Here is a 20,851-nt window from a genome sequence, read left to right as displayed (position 1 = left end):
AACCATGTCCCGCCCTCTGGGACGTCCACTCTGCACAGAGTCTGACAGCAACTGGACTCAGTGATTTTTTTTCCCCAAGCACTGCAATGGCAAAGCTGCAGTATTTATTGGTGAGCAAAGTTCCAGACACAACATCCTGGTCCTGCCCTGCTCTGGTTCCCTCCTTGCTCTTACAGAAAATAAAAGGCGGGAAGAAGAAATGCTTTCACTTGACTGAGCAACCGCCTGCATGAGGAAATGCAGACCCTGAGGTGCGGCACGCTGCAGGTGCCCTTTCTTTTCTTTCTTTTTTTTTTTTTTTTTTAAGATTTATTTATTTTCTGTATGTGAGTACACCATCACTCTCTTCAGATACCAGAAGAGAGGGTCAGATCCCATTACAGATGGTTGTGAGCCACCATGTGGTTGCTGGGATTTGAACTCAGGACCTCTGGAAGAGCAGTCAGTGCTCTTAACCACTGAGCCGTCTCTCAAGCCCCGCAGGTATGCCCTTTCTTTATTAGCAGCACACGCTCCAGAACAGCCGAGCGCTCTGACCCTCCACAGAGAGATTTCAGTTCTGTACACTATCAGGGCCTATGTTATCAGATCTAGACATCCGGTGTGAACCTGACTCCACTCACAGGGCTGGTATAAGGATTGGATGAGCTAAGGAGTGGGAAAGCATCTGTCTGATTTTAGTGTACACAAAATCTAGCTGAGAAAGTCCAGAGGGATTCAGAGGCGGGGGGGGGCAAGCTTCCCCACCTGCCTCCAGCATCCCCACCTGAGCCCAGCAGGCTGCTCTTGTCCTCCTCAGATTGCCTTCACTGCCCACCTTTCCACCCTAACTCCAAGTCCTCCTTTCCTGCTTCCCACTTCGTTTGCCAAATCACTTCCTGCAGGAGCTCAGAGAAGTGATACCTGGGAGCCTGAGAGTGTGAGAGCATCTTTAACCCCATGCTCAAGCTCAAGCTCATCTGGGCAGAGCCATGTTTTCCTGAGGATGTAAAGGTACTGCTCCATCGTCAGTTTCCAGTGGTGCTGCTGAATCCACGGCTCGCTGGGAGAGTCATCCTCTCTGTGTTTTCTCATTGGCAGTTTTCCTTTATTTAGTTCTTCATCTGCTTTTTGGGAGAATTCTTTCCTACTCAATCTTATCAGGGGTGTGTGTGTGTGTGTGTGTGTGTGTGTGTGTGTGTGTGTGTGTGTGTGAGAGAGAGAGAGAGAGAGAGAGAGAGAGACAGGGAGACAGAGAGAGAGAGAGAGAGAGAGAGAGAGAGAGAGAGAGAGAGAGAGAGAGAGAGAGAGAGATAGAGACATAACACACAAGTGCACACACTCGAGTGCAGAGGTCGGAGGACCACTTTGGGCATTGGTCCGTAGATGCCTTTTGTACAAACTGGGGTCTCTTATGGGTCTGGCACCTCGCCAGAGGCCAGACTAGCTGGTTTGATGGCCTCCAGGGACCCCTCTGGCTTTGTGTCCCACGTTGTCACCAATGGAATTTCGAGTGCTTCATGGATCCTGGCAATTCAAACTCACATCCTGGTGCTTAGGAGGAGAAAGTCCTGCCAACTAAGCCATCTCCTCAGCCCCAAAAATTTTTTATGTTTTGTTTTGTTTTTGTTTCCTTGAGACAGGGTTTCTCTGTGGAGCCCTGGCTGTCCTCAGACTCAAGAGACCCACCTGCTCCGGTCCCGAGTGCTGGGACTAAAGGCGTGCACCACCACTGACCAGCGCAGAGGCCCCCGGGTTTTTAATTTTATACTTTCATACACTAATGGTCTCCCACTTCCCCAACTCCTCCAATGACCAGAAGCTCCCGCCTTCCCCATACAGAGCAGGTCTCCTCAGGCTTCTCTGGGTTACACTAAACACACAGCTGCCACCACGCTCCCCTCTGCTCTCCGGATCGGATCACTCTCTTTGCTGTTGCTCTTTTCCAGCCTACTCTGGTCTCTCGTTCTCGAGGACGCTTTTTGGTACTCACGAACGGAACGTTGAGAAGCTGACTGACCACTCTGCACTGAGACTCGGGGTTCAGGAGCACAGTGACTTTTCCCTAGGGAACCCTACCACATCAACATCTAGAGAGAGCTTTACCCTGGGTCATGCAAAGACCCTTTCCCTCCTTTTTGAACCACCCACTGTGCATGAATGTCTGCTCCAATCATGGAGAAGTAGACTCCAAGAAGCAGCATGTGGCCTGCCAGTGTTTGGGACAGGGACAAAGAGTAACTGGATTTTATCAGAATGCCAAGGGGTTTCAAATTGATTCAAGTTAAAACAAACCAGCAAACAAGCAAGCAAGCAAATAAATAAACAAAAACTAAGGACTTTGTCAGCTTTTTGTTTGTAAGGAAGGATCTTTCAAGAGAGAGGAATAGCCTTGAACGATCCTGCTCTCTGCCCTTCCTGTAATAAACTAATATGGGACATTCCCTGATCCCCACCCACTGACACAGCCCCACAGACCAACCACCACCACCTCCGAGAAGAGCACTTTCTTCACTTGTCATGAGCTGAGAGGAGAAATGAAAACACTTTGCCGCTGCCTGTGACCTCTACAGAGAGCATGACTGAGTCCTGACCTGGCCTTCTGCAGCCTTTAGAAGAAGCTGGGGGAGAAAAACAGGAAGGACGTGCTGGGGAGATCTCCAGGGCCCATTCCACTTGGGGAAACAACCACCCACCAGGGCAGCATCACAAACAGCCCTCTCCCCTGCTTCTTCAAAATCTGGTTCCCACAGCAGGGAAAGACAAGGCAAGAAAGGTCTGATCTACATAACCCCACCCCACCCCACCCCATCCCCACCCGTACTCCACCCCACCCCCTGTACTATCATTGCACTCAGTTTCTACCCACTCACAAAGCTTTCCTTTCCATCCTGAAGACCTTTAAATATCCATGGTGACATCTGTGTGTAGGGTTTTGTTTTTTTTTTTTTTTTTTGAGTATAGGTTAACTTGCTTCATAAGTCTGAATTATATTCATTAGATGTTATCAATCTGGATGCCTTCTATCATGTGATGAGAACGGCCCCCATAGACTCATATTTGAATGCTTGGTCCAGTTGGTGGAACTGTTTGGCAAGGATTTGGAGGCGGGTCCTTGTTGGAGGAGGTGTGTCCTGGGATTAGGCCTTCACATTTCAAAAGCATATACCATTCCCAATTAGCGCTCTCTCTCTCTCTCTCTCTCTCTCTCTCTCTCTCTCTCTCTCTCTCTCTCTCTCTCTCTCTCCCCCCCCTCTCCTATTGCTCCAGCACCATGCCTGCCTGCCCATTGTCTTGTTTCTCACCATGATGGTCATGAGCTGTAAGCCAGTCTGGGATGAACTCTTTCTTCTATGAGTTGCTTTGATTCTTCACAGCAACAGAAAAGTGCTAAGCGTCACCACCACAACCCCAGTCTACAGTTTTAAAACTACTAGAAACTAAAGTCAGGGGCCCGTAAGAAGATGAATGAATTCACCCATTCTATCCTGCGCCTGAAAGTTTAAAATGCCAGGTTAGGTTTAAGTCGTATTAGGGGGAAACATTACAACTGTAAACTTTGTTCCAAGTTTGCCCGATGTGAATATATAAAGTGTAATTGTTTTAGGTTCCACAGGAGCCGGAGAACAAGCCATCCTTCCCAGCAGGGGCCTGACACGCATTACGCACAGCGTACATAGCTGCACACGCACAGTGGGCACTAACCAGGTTTTTGAAGAGTGCGGTCAACTCCTTGGTGAACACAGAGAACTTCAGAAACGCGCTTCCTAAGTCTGGGTCATCTCTGCATACACAGTTGCCACCGAACTTCTCCAGAGCCTGGGTGTACTGTTCCTCGTTCTCCACGTGAGCTGCAAGAGCAAGCGGAGGGGCTGTTAATTTACCTACTGAGCAGTCGAGTCCTGGACCACTAGGCCCTTCTCTGTCTCGAAGAAGACTAAACACATCGCCCAGAATTAAACATGGAGAGCATCCTCAGAAAAGACACCGAGTAAAAAGTCAGGTTGCAGGAGCGGAAATACAATTACTATTCCAAAATGAAACCACTGTGCCCAAAGAAAAAGCTAGCGACGTGAAAATGTCCTAGCAGGTTCCCTCGTCTGAAGCACAACAGAGACTCTCAGAGATATCCTCATTACCCCAGGGTTTTCCAGACTCCTCCTCCGCCCAACCACATTGTCTAAGAGAGGGTCCCAGCTCCCTCTTAGAAATGTGGGAGATGACAACTCTCCTCCCAGTAAAGCGCAGAATGCCCAGTGAGAGATCCACACCACTGTCACCTCTTCACACAGGGACTGTGGTGCTCTCTGAAGTCTTGACTGGGCAACCAGAGCCAGCTTGGTCCTCATTGCCTCTACTCAGGGTTTCCTCTGCCCAGACCTCCCACCCTAGCTCCCACTCACTCGATCCACTTGTCTGTTCTCCTGAAACTCTAAAGACTTGTCCTAATCCCTAATCCCTAATCCCTCCTCCCCTCTCCTTCCATTGACATGCCACACTGAAACTGTAAGTCTGTTCTCGTCCATTGGAAGCACTTAGGTGAGGGACCAGGCTGTACTGGTCCGCATCGTGAACATAAGGCCACAGAAGGAGCAAACTCTGTCGTTCCCCTTACCATTGAATTCAAGACAACACACTAAAGAGGAAGAATCCTAGGCTCTCTAAGCTCAGGGGCTCCACTGGTCCAGAGCACCAAGATTATCCACAGAAGGAAATGTGGCTTGGTTGATGGAGGGATTGCCTAGCATGCTCCACATCCTGGGTCAGATCCCAGCATCGCACAAACCGGGCAGTGTGGCACACGCCTGTAATCCTATTACTTGGGAGGTATGGGTAGGACAATCAGTTCAAGGTCATCCTTGGTCATATAGCAAGTCTGGACTACATGAGAACATATCCAAACAAATAAAAAAAGTACAAATAAAGTCATACCCAGGTGTTTACCGACTAAAAGCCTGGGTCCGCACTCAGATCTCCGATTCAAAGCAAGGGTAAGGAGCGTAGTAACTCCAGTAAGTTAACATGATGGATTCAAATTCCCTCTCTGCTAGGAGAGGCATTTCGAATGCAACCAGCCAGTCTGAACTACCACTCCCATGGGTCTTGCCTCCTAGACTTTTGTCTCAATTAGAAACTAAGCACAACCAGTTTCCAGGCGAGGCAGGGCAGGCAAGTGCACGGCACAATTTGTGTAGGGGTTGCTGGGCAGAGATGGTCCACACACACTGGCTGTCTCGTCAGGGAACGATCCAGAAGGCTCCTCCTCAAGGCTCCTCTGCAGTCGCCTTCCTCAGAAACAGAACCACTGCTCATTAGCGCCAATGCCCGGTAACAAAGGGACGAAGCCCTTTTAAGGGCAGTGTAAACCCTGAGCCAGTCCTGTGATCTATGAATGGTCTGTTCTGCCACTGCCAGGGAGGCACCACGTCCTTGACCTCAGCTGGCACTTGGTATTTGTGGGGATGCTAATGTGGATTTAGCAAACACTGGAGAAAATTAAATTTCGATGCCTCAGTCTTTTTATTTTGAGAAGCATTCCAGGGCCGGGGATGTCCTTAGTGGCGGTGCTTATTTAGCATGGACAAAGCCCTGAGGATCATTTCTCAGCACTGTGTTGGGGAGGTTCCAGAAAGAGGCTCAGGAATTCTAGATGAGTATATACACAAACACACACACACACACACACACACACACACACACACACACACACGTACACAATCACACACAATTGCACACACAGTTGCACACACAATTGCACACACAGTTGCACACACAATTGCACACACAAACACAGACAGACAGACACACACACATACACAATCACACACACTATTACACACACAATTCACAATTGCACACACACAGACACACAAACACATACACACAATTGCACACACACTATTACACACACAACTGCACACACAAACACAGACACAGACACACACGCACATGCACACACACACACACACACACACACACACACACACACACACACACACACACGCACGCATGTTGGTATCACAGGGGAAACCCTCAGAAGATCTGGGCTCCGTTTCTATGGCTGCCAGGGGGCAGTTGTGTGACTGGTAGGTAAGGGTAACCCCCACTAAACCTACTCTTTCTGTTTTGTGAGTGACAGAGGCTTGCTGGCCTCTGGTGTCAGAATATAATAAGAGTCAACATAGGATAAGGACACACCGTGCACACAGCAAACACCACACACAGCAGTAGCAGTGACAGCAGATGCCGCAGAGTGGTACAGCTGGGCTTCAGCCCTGACAGTGTCTGACTCTCCAGCCTGCTCCTCTCTTCTCTGACACACTGGCGTTTCATATCTAAAAATAGCTTACCTATTTTAGCCAGCAAGATAGCTCAGCGGAGGGGTTGGGGATTTGGCTCAGTGGTAGAGTGCTTGCCCAGCAAGCGCAAGGCCCTGGGTTCGGTCCCCAGCTCCGGGAAAAAAAAAAAAAGATAGCTCAGCGGAGATAAGTACCTTCTGTGCAAACCGGACAGACAGGGTTCAATTCCCAGATCCCATGTAAAGGTGGAAAGATAAAACGGATTCCGAGGTCATCCTCTGATCTACATGCGTGTGCTGTGGCATGCATGTGCTCACATACAATAGTAAATCATATTTTAAAAAGCAAAACTAGGGCTGGAGAAATGGCTCAGTGGTTAAGAGCACCGACTGCTCTTCCAGAGGTCCTGAGTTCAAATCCCAGCAACCAAATGGTGGCTTACAACCACCTGTAATGGGATCCGATGCCCTCTTCTGGTGTGTCTGAAGACAGCCACAGTGTACTTATATACAAAATAAATAAATAGATCTTTTTTTTTTTTTTTTTTTTTCTTTTCTTTTTTCAGAGCTGGGGACCGAACCCAGGGCCTTGCGCTTGCTAGGCAAGTGCTCTACCACTGAGCTAAATCCCCAACCCAAATAAATAGATCTTTTAAAAAAAAAAGCAAAACTAGTTTACCTTGCTAAAACTGAAAGTACTCAATTTTTAGATTCTTAAATTTCATTTCACAGTCAGATCAATAATCCCCATTTCGATGTATAAGTCTAACACATGTGATGAACTGTGAAGAACAGGCCTTCTGCACCAAATACTATTAAAAAACAAAAAGAAACAAACAAAAAACCACCTCCAAGTTAAAACATAGGCAAGACCCAATGAGGTTTTAGCCCAGAGCTGATGGCCACAGCATGTAGCTGGGGCTGGTCATGTGCACAGAGAGAGAGAGAGAGAGAGAGAGAGAGAGAGAGAGAGAGAGAGAGAGAGAGAGAGAGAGAGTGAGTGTGTGTGTGCGCGCACGCATGTGTGGAAGGGAACCTCCTTCAAGGTTCAGATGAGTAGAAGCCTCTCACTCCAGCCTGTATGCTCTGTATTTCTGTGTCTTCCTAGGATGCCCAGAGCAGGGCCTACTGTGAGGACACCCTGTAAGCATGGTGACTGACTGTTCCAGATCATCCCCAAGTTGGAAATTTCCCTACCGAGATCTGAGCGCAATCTGAGAGCCTTTATCATCCTTTTGCCAAAAAAACAAACCTTAAAATAGGAACCTAAAATAAATAGCCTGGGAATAAAGTTTCTGGAAAGATCCCAAAATGAATCTATCAGCTTTTATTTACAGAACTGAAAACTGTCTTACGGGACACCCGCTCTCCCACCTCCCCTACTTCAAATACATCTTCTGCTCCAGTTTGTGGGATCCCAGGCCCAGAATATCTCCTCTGGGAGACTCGGGAAGATGGGAATCTGAGCCGCAGGACCCAGCTCCAGGATGAGACCCATTTCTTTGGAGTTTTCTCTGCATCTGTTCCTGTCTCCCACACCTCAGGGCACAAAATCCAATCTATTCAAGAGATGAATGAACTAGGGTATGCTCACCCAAGAACCTATCCTTTAAGCAGCAGCAGACATGAAGGTTAGAGGCAAGGGTTAGGTTTTATCTTGTGCTTTTCGGTTTACCTGATTGTGTCATTTTAAATGTGAATGCCAAGGAGGAGACCCAATGAACGTGATTTAAGGAAAAAAAATCATTGGATCTAAAAAAGGCAAAAGGCAGCTCCTTACTGCTCTTTAAAAAAAAAAAAAAGATTTATTCATTTATTATATGTAAGTACACTGTAGCAGACACACCAGAAGAGGGCATCGGATCTCATCACAGATAGTTGTGAGCCACCATGTGGTTGCTGGGAATTGAACTCGGGACCTCTGGAAGAGCAGTCAGTGCTCTTAACCTCTGAGCCATCTCTCCAGCCTCCTTGCTGCTCTTTAATGAGACACATACGCATAAAGCTGCACGTCAAAGGGGCACAAAGCACGAAGAGTGTGGGCCACCAGCACATGGCAACAACACATGGCAGTAGGGCTGGCTTGCCACAGCCAATCAACCTCCAGCTGCCAATGCAGTCATAACCGTCTCCATCCTCAGTTATCTCACTCACTACTTTCAGCCCAGCTGCAGAAGCACAGCAGTGCATTAGATTGAGACCAGGGACAAGGACGTTCATAGGAGCAGGCATAAATGCCCAGGGAAAGAAACATTAGTGTCCTCGCTGATCACTGCTCCATGCCGGGCACCAAGGAAACATTTGGACAGACGATCCAAGGGTGGATAATTCACCAAGGGAAAACAAGAAGGCATGAAGCTCTGTGAGCCCTGGGGAGTCCTGTGCATCCAATGGCTGTTAACATCTTTTTCAAAGTTCCTGCCTGCATCCAGCTCTCAACTCTGAAACCAAAGCCGGCCAGGACAACCTTCCTGTGCATCCTTATCCTTTACCCTGTCCTGTTCTAAGGGTGCTGAGGGAAGGCCTGCCCTAGCCCTCTCTTTACAGACAGCAAGTCAGGCACAGTGAACTCAGCAACTGCATCAAGTTACACAGCGAGGTCTGTGGAGCTGGGGCAGACCTCTGGCATCCAGACTCTCACCCAGTGTTCTTCCTCCACACCGGGGACTGTTGAGTATTTGCTCTACTCACAACCCTCCCTTCGGCTCTAGGCTAAAACAAAGGCCACGCCCTTCCAGTCAAGGCAACAACTCATCATCAATGAGAAAGAGAACCAGGTGGGCAGTTCCCGCACCAGTCTGGCACAAACTTCCACGTCACCCCGAGGGCTACTGCAAGCCCCTGCTCCATACAAGACCATAGTCACCTGGATTCTGGCTGAGAAGCATCCACTGAGGTGACACGTTTGCGCTACCTAGACAGCTAGTGAAGGGAACAGTCGAGGAGACATTCACTCTCCACGACAGCAGCACCATGAGCCACTCCCCAGATGAAATGATTAGTATTCAAATGTGCATCACATGTTCACATAAAGATACTCCAAAGGTGGTCACAGCCAGGGCTCTACAGGCTGTCTGGTTTCAGACCTCACCTGAAGCCCACAATTTCTAAAGGAAGGATGATCTCGCCACCCACAGGGTCATTTCCGTCCCAGGGGAGAGCTGGCTTTAGAATTCATTTCTAGGGTCAAGCCCAGATGAAACACTGAGAGTAATCTTCCAGCAGACAGCTTGGTGGTCTGTAATAAAGTCTTTAAAATGTTCATGCCATTTGAGACCTCCACTTCCGGGAATCTATCCAAAGCATCAGTTCTTAACCCGTGGGTCTCGAGAAAATGCACATTTCCGATGGTCTTAGGAAATGCAGTACCACTCGGTAGTAAAATTACATTTATAAGATAGCAATGACAGGGGTTGGGGATTTGGCTCAGTGGTAGAGCGCTTGCCTAGGAAGCGCAAGGTCCTGGGTTCGGTCCCCAGCCCCGGAAAAAAGAAAGGAAAAAAAAAAAAAAAAAAAAGATAGCAATGACAGTAAGATGGCTGGGGTTCCCCAGGACCGTGAGACATACGTGTTTTCTGGGGTTGAGAACTCTGGCGTGAAGAGAAAAGCCAAGGTCAGTACAGCATTGTATACAAGACGATTTACAGACTGGAAACAGGAACTGTACACAATGCCAACAAGGCTGACCTGGAGGAGGGTGAGCATGCTTACAAAACAGCACTTGAGGTTGGCTTTTAAAGATTTATTTTTTTTTTAATCTTTATTAACTTGAGTATTTCTTATTTACCTTTCAAATGTTATTCCCTTTCCCGGTTTCCAGGCCAACATTCCCCTAACCCCTCCCCTTCCCCTTCTTTATGGGTGTTCCCCTTCCCCATCCTTCCCCCATTGCCGCCCGCCCCCCAAGAATCCCGTTCACTGGGGGTTCAGTCTTAGCAGGACCCAGGGCTTCCCCTTCCACTGGTGCTCTTACTAGGATATTCATTGTTACCCTATGAGGTCAGAGTCCAGGGTCCCAGTCCATGTATAGTCTTTGGGTAGTGGCTTAGTCCCTGGAAGCTCTGGTTGGTTGTTGACATTTTGTTCATATGGGGTCTCAAGCCCCTTCAAGCTCTTTCAGTCCTTTCTCTGATTCCTTCAACAGGGTCCGGTTCTCAGTTCAGTGGTTTAATGATGGCATTCGCCTATGTATTTGCTGTATTTTGGGTGTGTCTCTCAGGAGAAATCTATATCCGGTTCCTGTCGGCCTGCACTTCTTTGCTTCATCCATCTTGTCTAATTGGGTGGCTGTGTATGTATGGGCCACATGTGGGGCAGGCTCTGAATGGGTGTTCCTTCTGCCTCTGTTCTAAACTTTGCCTCCCTATTCCCTGCCAAAGGTTTTCTTGTTCCCCTTTTAAAGAAGGAGTGAAGCCTTCACATTTTGGTCATCCTTCTTGAGTTTCATGTGTTCTGTGCATGTAGGGTAATTCAAGCATTTGGGCTAATAGCCACTTATCAACCAGTGCATACCATGTGTGTTTTTCTGTGATTGGTTTACCTCCCAGGATGATATTTTCCAGTTCAACCATTTGCCTCATTTAATTTCATAAAGTCATTGTTTTTGATAGCTGAGTAATATTCCATTGTGTAGATGTACCACATTTCTGTATCCATTCCTCTGTTGAAGGGCATCTGGGTTCTTTCCAGCTTCTGGCTATTATAAATAAGGCTGCTATGAACATAGTGGAGCACGTGTCTTTTTTATATGTTGGGGCATCTTTTGGGTATATGCCCAAGAGAGGTATAGCTGGATCCTCAGGCAGTTCAATGTCCAATTTTCTGAGGAACCTCCAGACTGATTTCCAGAATGGTTGTACCAGTCTGCAATCCCACCAACAATGGAGGAGTGTTCCTCTTTCTCCACATCCTCGCCAGCATCTGCCGTCACCTGAGTTTTTGATCTTAGTCATTCTCACTGGTGTGAGGTGAAATCTCAGGGTTGTTTTGATTTGCATTTCCCTAAAAATATGGAACGCTTCATGAACTTGCGTTTCATCCTTGCGCAGGGGTCATGCTAATCTTCTCTGTATCGTTCCAATTTTAGTATACGTGCTGCCGAAGCGAGCACTTAAAGATTTATTTTAATTGTGTGTGTGTGTGCGTGCGTGTGTGTGTGTGTGTGTGTGTGTGTGTGTGTGTGTGTGTGTTCATTCTCATGTTGGCAAGAAGAGAGTGTTGGATTCCCTGCAGCAGGTACTTGTAGCTGGCCAATGCAAGTCTTCTGCAAGAACAGTGTGCACTCTCAACCACTGAGGTCATTTCTCTAACACCAGGGGCGGCTTGTTAAATCATCTCATGGAATGGAGGAGACTCGGCTTGAAAAAGGAAGAATATAAAATTAGACATTCAGTCTCCATTTTCATAAATTATAAGATAACAGGATGGAGGCTGAAGGAAAATGCACCAAAATGCATGACTAAGGTTAAAAATAACAAGCACTCAACACGCTGTTGCCTTTACGCACCAGGCAGCGGACCCCACACTTTCTGGAATATTCCTTTATGCTATCTTATAGCTGAGGAAACGAACCAACCGTCCGTGGTGCCAGCCCAGGGTGGCTCGTGGTAAGCACCCACCAAGCCCCTTCTGTTCCTGCACACCAGGAAAGATGTCTTCACTCACAACCGGATTTCCTAAGCCAAACTTAGGCATCCTCATAGTAAGAAAACAACATAAAGAAGCTACCATTGGCTGACTTAGCTCCATTATTGTAGCTCTCCATGCCTGTGTGACTGTAGTTGCCCCTGGAGAGATGGCTCGGTGGTTAAGAGCCCAGGGTGTTTTTTCAGAAGATCTGGGTTCATACACTAGCACCCACATTGGAGGCTCACAAAGGGCCGTTAACTCCAGTTTCGGGCGATCTGTTGCCTTCTTCTGATTTTAGTAGGCATCGTACACACCTGGTGCACAGACAGACATTCAGGCAAACACCCATAAACATAAAAGGATTTTTAAAACTCGATATAGTCTTTCCAGGTACAGTGGCACAAGTCTTTACTCACAGCACTCGGGAGGCAGAGAGAGGCAAGATGATCTCTGTGAGTTCAGGGCCAGCCTGGTCTACATAGTGAACTCCAGGTCACCCTGGAAGGGACAGCACGAGCAAGAAGGTAGTGTATCATCTCTGGCAAGACTGGTTTCAGGGAACACTCCTTCCCAACCTGGAGCTTTCTCAAACACCTGTAGGTCTTCCCATTTCAAGAGTCCCCTGAATGGCACTGGTCCCAACAGATACCACCCTGGTCTGATGTCATGTACTAAGTCAGGCTGTGGTCAACACAGGCCAAGGCATGAGCTGACCACTGCCTGTGATCTGCATGCCCTCTGCTCCTGTCTTTTAATGATCCTGTACTGTCAGGGACAGCTCAGAGGCACTGTGAGTAACACAACTCCCAACTGCTTCTTCCAAACTCCTACTGGCCACCACACACTGATGTCAAGCGGAGGATGCAGTGCCGACAGAGCTGCCTGTCCGTCATGTTGCTGGTTTCCAACCCTTTAGAACACAGGCTGTGGTGTGTGTGTGTGTGTGTGTGTGTGTGTGTGTGTTGTCTCATTCTGTATTTCCTAAAACCCAGTCATGTGGGCAGCCTATGATGCAAATGAATAAAGATTCCTATAATAGGCCTTGGCCTCGAGGAGCAAGCCGCTCTCAGACAGAAAGGCTCTCGGAGAGTCAGTCATGAGCTTGGTACACACAGACCCCGGGCAGAGGCAGCAGCCGATGGAGGGCCCCTTGGGACCAGATAATGAAGTGCTTCCCCTAGGTAATAGAAAGAACTGGAAGGTAATTTAAAGGGTCATAAAATCTGTATTAAGGAGCTGGATGAGGGGTGTGTGTGTGTGTGTGTGTGTGTGTGTGTGTGTAGGGCCTAGAGAGACGGCTCAGTGTGTTAAGAGCGATTGCCCTGCAGGCACAAGGACCTAGGCTCATACCCCCAGCACCTGTGTAAAAAGCCAGGCATGGTCATGTAAGCAATGCTGTCCCACAACTGGGAGACAGAAATGGTGGATCCCCGGCCCCAGAAACTTGTTGGCTGGCCAGCCTAGCCAAAAAGGGCAAGTTTCAGCTTTAGTGAGAGACCTTGTCTCAAGGCAATAAAATGCTTCCACACGCACTGATCACACACACACACACACACACACACACACGCGCGCGCGCGCGCGCGCGCGCACACACACACACACACACACGAGGTGCACACCTACATCCCAGCAATGGAGGGGGTCAAGCAGAAGAATCGCTGTGAATAGGAAGGCCAGCCTCAGCTATATAGTGAATACCAGGCAAACCAGGGCTATAAAATGAGATCCACATCTCAATTTTAAAAAATGGAAGAAGGAGGAGGAGGAAAAGAAGTAGTAGAAGAAGAAACTGGAGGTGAGGCAGACTTAGATACAACACAATGAATAACGCTGGGATCTGCCAGTACAAACATGTTAAAACAACCCACGGTGACAGCGAATATACGAGGCAGAAACAACACTGGAAATGAGGAAAACCTCCAGCCCTGGAAGCCACAAAGGTCCCTGGCAGTTTCCTGAGACCCCAGGACAGGATGCAACTGGAGATGAGCTCAGGGCTGCCTGACTCATGCAGGGACTCTCCCTGGTTAGAGCTGCCTGTGTCCGACTCTGCTCTAGGCCTAGGTTAAGGGTGCGGCAGACAGCTCTCTTCAGACATGTAATTCCCAGGTGCCCCTTGAAAGGAAGTAACTCCAGGCAATTAGAAACAAGCCGAGTTTTGCATCCAATTTGCCAGAGGAAGTCCTCTGAGGAGGCCAAATGATGAAATCAGGACAGCACAGCACAGCACAGCACAGCACAGCACAGCACAGCACAGCACAGCACAGCACAGCCCAGCACAGCCCAGCACAGCCCAGCACAGCCCAGCACAGCCCAGCACAGCCCAGCACAGCCCAGCAGCAGCACAACACAGCCCAGCACACCACAGCCCAGCACAGCCCAGCACAGCCCAGCACAGCCCAGCACAGCCCAGCCCAGCCCAGCACAGCACAGCACAGCACAGCACAGCACAGCACAGCACAGCACAGCACAGCACAGCACAGCACAGCACAGCACAGCACAGCACAGCCCAGCCCAGCCCAGCCCAGCCCAGCCCAGCCCAGCACAGCACAGCACAGCACAGCACAGCACAGCACAGCACAGCACAGCACAGCACAGCACAGCACAGCACAGCACAGCACAGCACAGCACAGCACAGCACAGCACAGCACAGCACAGCACAGCCCTAGCATGTGCTCTCCACCCAAGCTGCCTTTGGCTTTTTCCCTTTTGATTTTATTTTATCGACCTGGGCGTATAATTCCCCATTACTCACAACAGTGACTTGGTGAGATGATAAGATGCCCTCCTATTCCACCCCCAGCCCCTGAGGCAAGGAACCCGGACAACTTCTAGGGTTTGATGAGGGACAGTTATAGTCCCTGAAAGTCAGAGTCCAAAGCCTCATTTGATGGCTAGCACTGCTGATCTGAGTCAACCAAACAGGTAACTAACGTTTCATCTTGGGATAGCTCTGAGGGAACAGGTTCGGATTCTGCCGGGTGGTCCTGCGTTACGCTAAGGTAAGCAGTGCCAGGTGACAGTGTCCACCTGGGAGGTTGACAGTCTGCATAGCTGATCGATCTTCACCTTCCAGCTCTCAGAGACACCAAGAAAGTTCGCAAGATTATTCTACACTGTCTCTCTAGATCAATGGTTCTCAACCTTTCTAAGGCTGTGACCCCTTGATACAATTCTTCATGCTTTGGTGATGCCCCCAACCATAAAATTAGTTTTGCTGCTACCCCTACAAAAGGATTGTCTGACTTCCCAGGGGGCTCCTGCGCCACAGGTTAAGAACCACTGCTTTAGAGGCTTTTAATGTACAGAATCAGGGGATGTGCACATCCCATTTAGGCCTGGACGGAAGAAGTCAGGGCCCAGATGAGTCTCAATGTCCCTCCAATCAGAACGATACCCACAAGTCTGACTCAGGCCAACGCTTACAGGCTTGATGTTCCTGTGATTAACATGCCAATCATTGCTGACAAGATTCCCTCTGCAAGTGTCCCAGTACATTCCAGTCATCATACTTAATCACCACAGAGAGTGAGCTGGCAGCCAGAGCCTGGACCTGGGAACACTGTCAGACTTCAACCCCTGTCATCACCTCTTCAACCTGCTGCTAGAACCTTCCAAGGATCTGCTCACACAGTCACCTTCTCCATCGACCTTCAGTCAAAACCTGCTCTTGGAAAACCATCTCTTAGAGAGGAACAAGCCCTCGGGTGGGTGTGGCACCGGCACACCTTAAATCCAGCACTCAGGAGGCATAGGTGGATATCTGAGTTTAAAGCTAGCCTCATCTACAGAGCGAGTTCTAGGACCACTAGGGCTACACAAAGAAACCCTGTCTCACAGGTGTCCTCCCCCCTCTGAAAAGAGCAAGTCCCAAGTCCTTCCGCATTCTGGTAAGAAGAGCTTTCTCTGGCCCAAAGACTCCAAGGACCTTACAACTCAACAAGACAACGATGTTCGCACTCCCCTGAGGGCATCTGAGAGTCACCTCTAGCTTAAGTGGCATGTGCAGCCTCACACTAAGCTAGTGACCAGCCAAAACAGCCTACAGATCGCCAGGCTCGGGGAGGAGCTGCACGTAGCATGTTTTCCTCTGGTGTGCATCCTCGTCACGCCCTGTGTGCCAGCTATCCTGTCTGCCAAAGGTCAGCGCCTAACTCACAGCGATGCTGTACGGATGACATTTATGGAAGCGGATCTACAGCAAATGCACAGACATCTGACGTCCGTATCATTTCTATTCTATCATCAAGCTTATAAGGATCTTGACGGTGGGGTATGCTGTTTCATGATGTGATGGTGTGCTATCTCTTTCTAATAACAGAAATGCGTGCACAGATTTTGTACCCTGGATTTCATAAGTGTTCTCCTTCCTGTTGTACAGTCCCATCATCACAAGCGGCTGATCCCGGCTTTGTCCAGGAGATGCTGTTGATTTTCTTTGGCATGATAAGCAAGGCAACGTGCAAGTATATCCTTCCATGTAGAGGCTTTGATTTCAGTGATGCACACTGCCTACAGATTTCTGAAAACTCTGTGTGCCCATTTTCAATGCCACAACCATGGAGCAGGGTCCCCGCTTTCGAGTATTCTCGCCCAGCTCTAAGGACGACTATGATTTATTCTTCCATGTGCGAATTAGAAAACCATAACCAGATGTGGTGTCCTTCTTAATATGCACTGAAACTTCGATCCCTAAGCTAAGAGTACATGCTTCTCGTTAATAAAAATAGGGCCAGTGAGGGGTCTCAGCAGACTGAAATGCCTGTAACAAGCCAAGCAGTGGAAAAAGAAAACTCCCATGAGTTGTCCTCTAACCTCCTTGCTCATGTGGGTAAGACTGTGTGTGTGCACACACACAGACACACACAGAGACATGCACACTCACAGACATGTATACACAGACATGTAACACAGACACACACACAGACACACACACAGACACGTATACACAGACATGTAACACACAGACACACACAGAGACATGCACAGACACACACAGACATGTACACATACACACAGACATGTACACATACACACAGACATGTACACATACACACAGACATGTACACATACACACACACACACACACATACACACACACACAGGGTGGGGGTGGGGGCTATGAATTTTCTTCAGTAGGTGGAAGACAGTAGAAGTTGCAGCTAAAATTAGCATTTCTTCCTCTGTACTTTTCTATTTGGGGAAGTGACAATTCCCCCCAGGGTCTCCAGATTCCAGGTGAGGAGGACTCTAGCTCTCCCTAAGAACACTCCATCCTCTCAGTGAGTCTAGAAGTGAAAATGAAAGTCTCACACTGCTTCCTCTTTGATGGAGATGAATTTTCCCACCCGCTGATGTGTCAAACACAGATGAAAACGTTAGCGTCAACCTCCTAGCTTGGAGGAAAACACCTTTATGCTGAGACAGAGCTTAGAAATGTTAAGAAATAAGAGTTGTTTGTATTTTTTTTAAAATATAAAGTAGGGTTCGTTTTTTTTTTGTTCTTTTTTTTTTTTTTTTTTTAAGAGTTTGGGTAGCAGTCCACAGAGTGGGAGAAAATTACAGAAATGGTTTCTCAGCAACATGAAAACCTGTTCATAAGACATTCCACAAAAGGCATTCCCAACAGAGAGCACACTCCCTTGCTATCACAGAAGAAAGTCAATGCTTAGTAGATAAAGGGGGAGGGGGATGCTGAGGGGATATCTTTATTTTTTTTTTTTGGGTTCTTTTTTTTCGGAGCTGGGGACCGAACCCAGGGCCTTGCGCTTCTAGGCAAGCGCTCTACCACTGAGCTAAATCCCCCAACCCCGGGGGGGGAGATACCTTATAACCCAGGACAACTTCAAAGGTGGACTTGTCTAAGACCAGTTCTACCCTGGGGCACTGTTTAATTAGCAAACACTGAAGCTATAAATAGACCAGTTGAACCAGGGACTCCACAGGTGGGGTCTAGCCTGTGGTTTTTAACCAGATCTCCCTGGAGCAGCGGTTCTCAACCTTCCTAATGCTCAGACCTTTTAATACAGTTCCCCAAGTGGTTGTAGTGACCCCAACCATAAAACTGTTTTCATGGCTACTTCATAACTGTAATTTTGCTACTGTTATGAATCATAATGCAGGGGGCTGGAGAGATGGCTCAGCGGTTAAGAGCACTGACTGCTCTTCCGGAGGTTCTGAGTTCAATTCCCAGCAACCACATGGTGGCTCACAGGCATCTGCAAAGGGATCCGATGCCCTCTTCTGGTGTGTCTGGAGACAGCGATAGTGTATTTCATAGACATGGAATAAATGAATCATAAGGCAAGTATTTTTGGAGCCCCAGGTTTGTCTAAGGGGTTTCGGCCCACAGTGAGAAGTGCTGCCCTAGAGCCCTCAGAAATATTGCATTTAAGGCAAGAATTGGTAAATTAAAACAACCAAACAAAGCTTTGTGAGCTAAGAGGAGATCCTGAAGTGTTTGTGTACACATCAGATAAAAGAATAAAAACCAGCTTAAAACAGGTTTGCTGATCCCTGCTCCAAATCATCCAGGCATGTTCCTTCTACACAAACCCACAGAAACCCTCACAGAGCAAACCTCACAGCCGGTGTCTGCCACAACAGACACTGCTTGGATCTACCATTATTGGCTGGTCTTTCTCTTCTGCACGAGGAGGGGGATCCTAGGATAGTGCAATGGAAGCAAAATGCACCGGGGGGGGGGTTATTGGGCACCTATATGCAGCTGTTAACAGTGCCTGGATATCAGGGACCCATTAATGTGGGACCCACCAGAAGAGTCTAAAGGGAACCTCAGAAACCGTTCAGGGGCTTGATGTGGGAGGAAGAATGTCCCATCCCTCACACCGTTAACCCCTGGAACTCCTGAGTCCATTGTGCTGCCTGACGTGCAGAAGAGTAGAGGAGTTAAACTTGCTAACCAATTCGAGATGTGGTTGTTCTAGACGACGGGGTCCTCAGCGGGTAAAGGCACTTGCCACCAAGCCTGACAGCCTGAATTCCATTGCTAGGAGGGCCCATGTGGCAGGAAGAGGGAATCTAACTGTGAAAGTCACTCTATGTGCGCACATAGCCCCCACCCCACCCCACATACAATAATTAATACATGTGATTCTGAAAGCGTAAGGCACTTAAATGTGAAGGAGGTAGGAGAGTCAATGTCTGCAGTGGGACTGAACCACTGTATCCCCAAGTTCAAACCTTCAATGTGTTAACATCGAGAGATGGAGCTTCTAGGAAATCATTAGCTTTAAATGAATTCAGAAGGCAAGGCCCTCATGGGACTGATGCCCTTGTGAGCAAAGGACTTTCTTCCTGTATCTCAAGAAAACAACTGTCAGCCATGCATGGTGGAACACAGGAGGCAGAGGCAGATGCATCTCTGTGAATTCTCAGCCAGTCCCGTCTGTATAGCGTGTTCCAGGCCAGGCAGGGCTACAGGGCTATGACCTTGGCAACCTAACGGGGGGGTTCCTGTTTCTAGAACTGCAATAAGCACCTGCTGTTTGAGGCATGGATATACAACGCCACGTTGTGACAACCAGTGGCACACTCTCAGACATGACCTGTGGGAAGACTCCAGTGGCCATTTGCTGGCTCTGAAGCTACAAGGGACGGAGAGCCAAGGAGTGCAGCTGGCCTCTAGAGAAAATGGGGACGGGACCTTGAAGATGCTTTGATCTTAGCACAGTGAGACCCATGCTTTACTTCCCACCTGCATATCTGAATGAGGAACGTGTGCTCCCTGAAGCCGCTGGGCGGACAGAAGCACGCTACAGAAGCAAGAGGAAGTAAAGAACGGCTCACCCTGCTTCAAGTCTCAGCCTGAAAACACAGTAGGGGTGGGAAGGTCACACCCAGGTGACAGAGCCAGGGAGTGTGGAGAGAGACACACAGTCTCGGGAAGCAATGGACGGAGCCAAGTGGCAGTAGACAAAGCGGGGCCAGGCGGGAGGTCATATGGGGCCAGTCCATGACAAATCGGGACAGACTTAGGAGGGTAAGACCAGAAAAGACATAGTACAGGCCAGGCATAAATGCTCGACTGTTCTCACTATTGTTTCAAACATAAGCAAAAGGTCCACTCTCTCTGGATAAGTAGCCATCCTGGGACGCTGAACTCTAGAATCAATCGCTGGGATTCTCCTCTTTGGGAACAGCCTTTGGAACGGAAGCTGTCCAAGTTCTAATGCAACTAGACAGCCGTGGTGGCCAGCAGTTGAATCCCATACTCCGTGTTCTGACTTATTTATGACTAGTTCTAAAACAACTCAAACTATCCTTAGACTCACTTAATAAATGTATTCTGGAGAATGAGTCACAACCTAGTAGTTACAAAGGAAGTCACGTCGCTGGGACCGACCTCAACAACATTGAAGGAAAGAAATCATGGTCTCCTCGGGTGACTTGCCAAGCAGACGACACCTATTCTCAAATAAGGACTCCAAGACAGTACTCGGACCCAAAAAAAAAACAAAACAAAACAAAACAAAAAAACAAAAAAACCAGACTCACAATCTCATGACAACTCAAACTTGGCATAATGGAATTGATGGGTACAAGACAACAAAGACGAACAATCCCCCCGCTCAAGGTCAGGTGCAAAGCCAGCTTGCTGGATGCACGGAAGCTCAGGAACAACACAGACCTAGACACAGGGCCCAAGACCTGTGAGGCCCTTGCAAACAGCCAGCAAAGCTCCCTCCTGGGGTCTCAAGGAGAAGCAGCATTTTGATCAGACAGTGTACATGGAGGGAGGCCCAAACATGCAAGACAGGAAATGGTGAGGCAATCAAAGATGTGCAGACGGGCTTGAGGAGTGGACCTCTGATGGGTGACCAGGGGATACGTGCTGATATATGGCAGCTATGGCTTCAGGCCTGCTTGAACATGGAAGAGATCAAGGCAACATCCCCTGACAACCCCTATTTGAACAATGAAACT

General features: G+C 48.4%; 1 protein-coding gene and 1 non-coding gene across 2 annotated transcripts in view; both read right to left on the bottom strand.

Moving 5' to 3' along the window:
• Positions 1–20,851, bottom strand: part of Asap2 (ArfGAP with SH3 domain, ankyrin repeat and PH domain 2) — a 160,813-nt gene that overhangs the window by 79,544 nt on the left and 60,418 nt on the right. The window contains exon 4 of the mRNA XM_032909094.1: positions 3,685–3,830. Coding sequence (XP_032764985.1) covers positions 3,685–3,830 — 146 coding nt within the window. The remainder of the gene's footprint in view (positions 1–3,684; positions 3,831–20,851) is intronic.
• LOC116906311 lies at positions 11,281–11,387 on the bottom strand. Its single transcript, XR_004388599.1, has one exon. It is a non-coding gene; the product is annotated as a U6 spliceosomal RNA (small nuclear RNA).

Source organism: Rattus rattus, chromosome 7 (genome assembly GCF_011064425.1).
Source record: "Rattus rattus isolate New Zealand chromosome 7, Rrattus_CSIRO_v1, whole genome shotgun sequence".
Taxonomy (NCBI): domain Eukaryota; kingdom Metazoa; phylum Chordata; class Mammalia; order Rodentia; family Muridae; genus Rattus; species Rattus rattus.
Note: the sequence above shows the minus strand (reverse complement) of the source record. Positions and strands in the feature narration are given on the sequence as shown.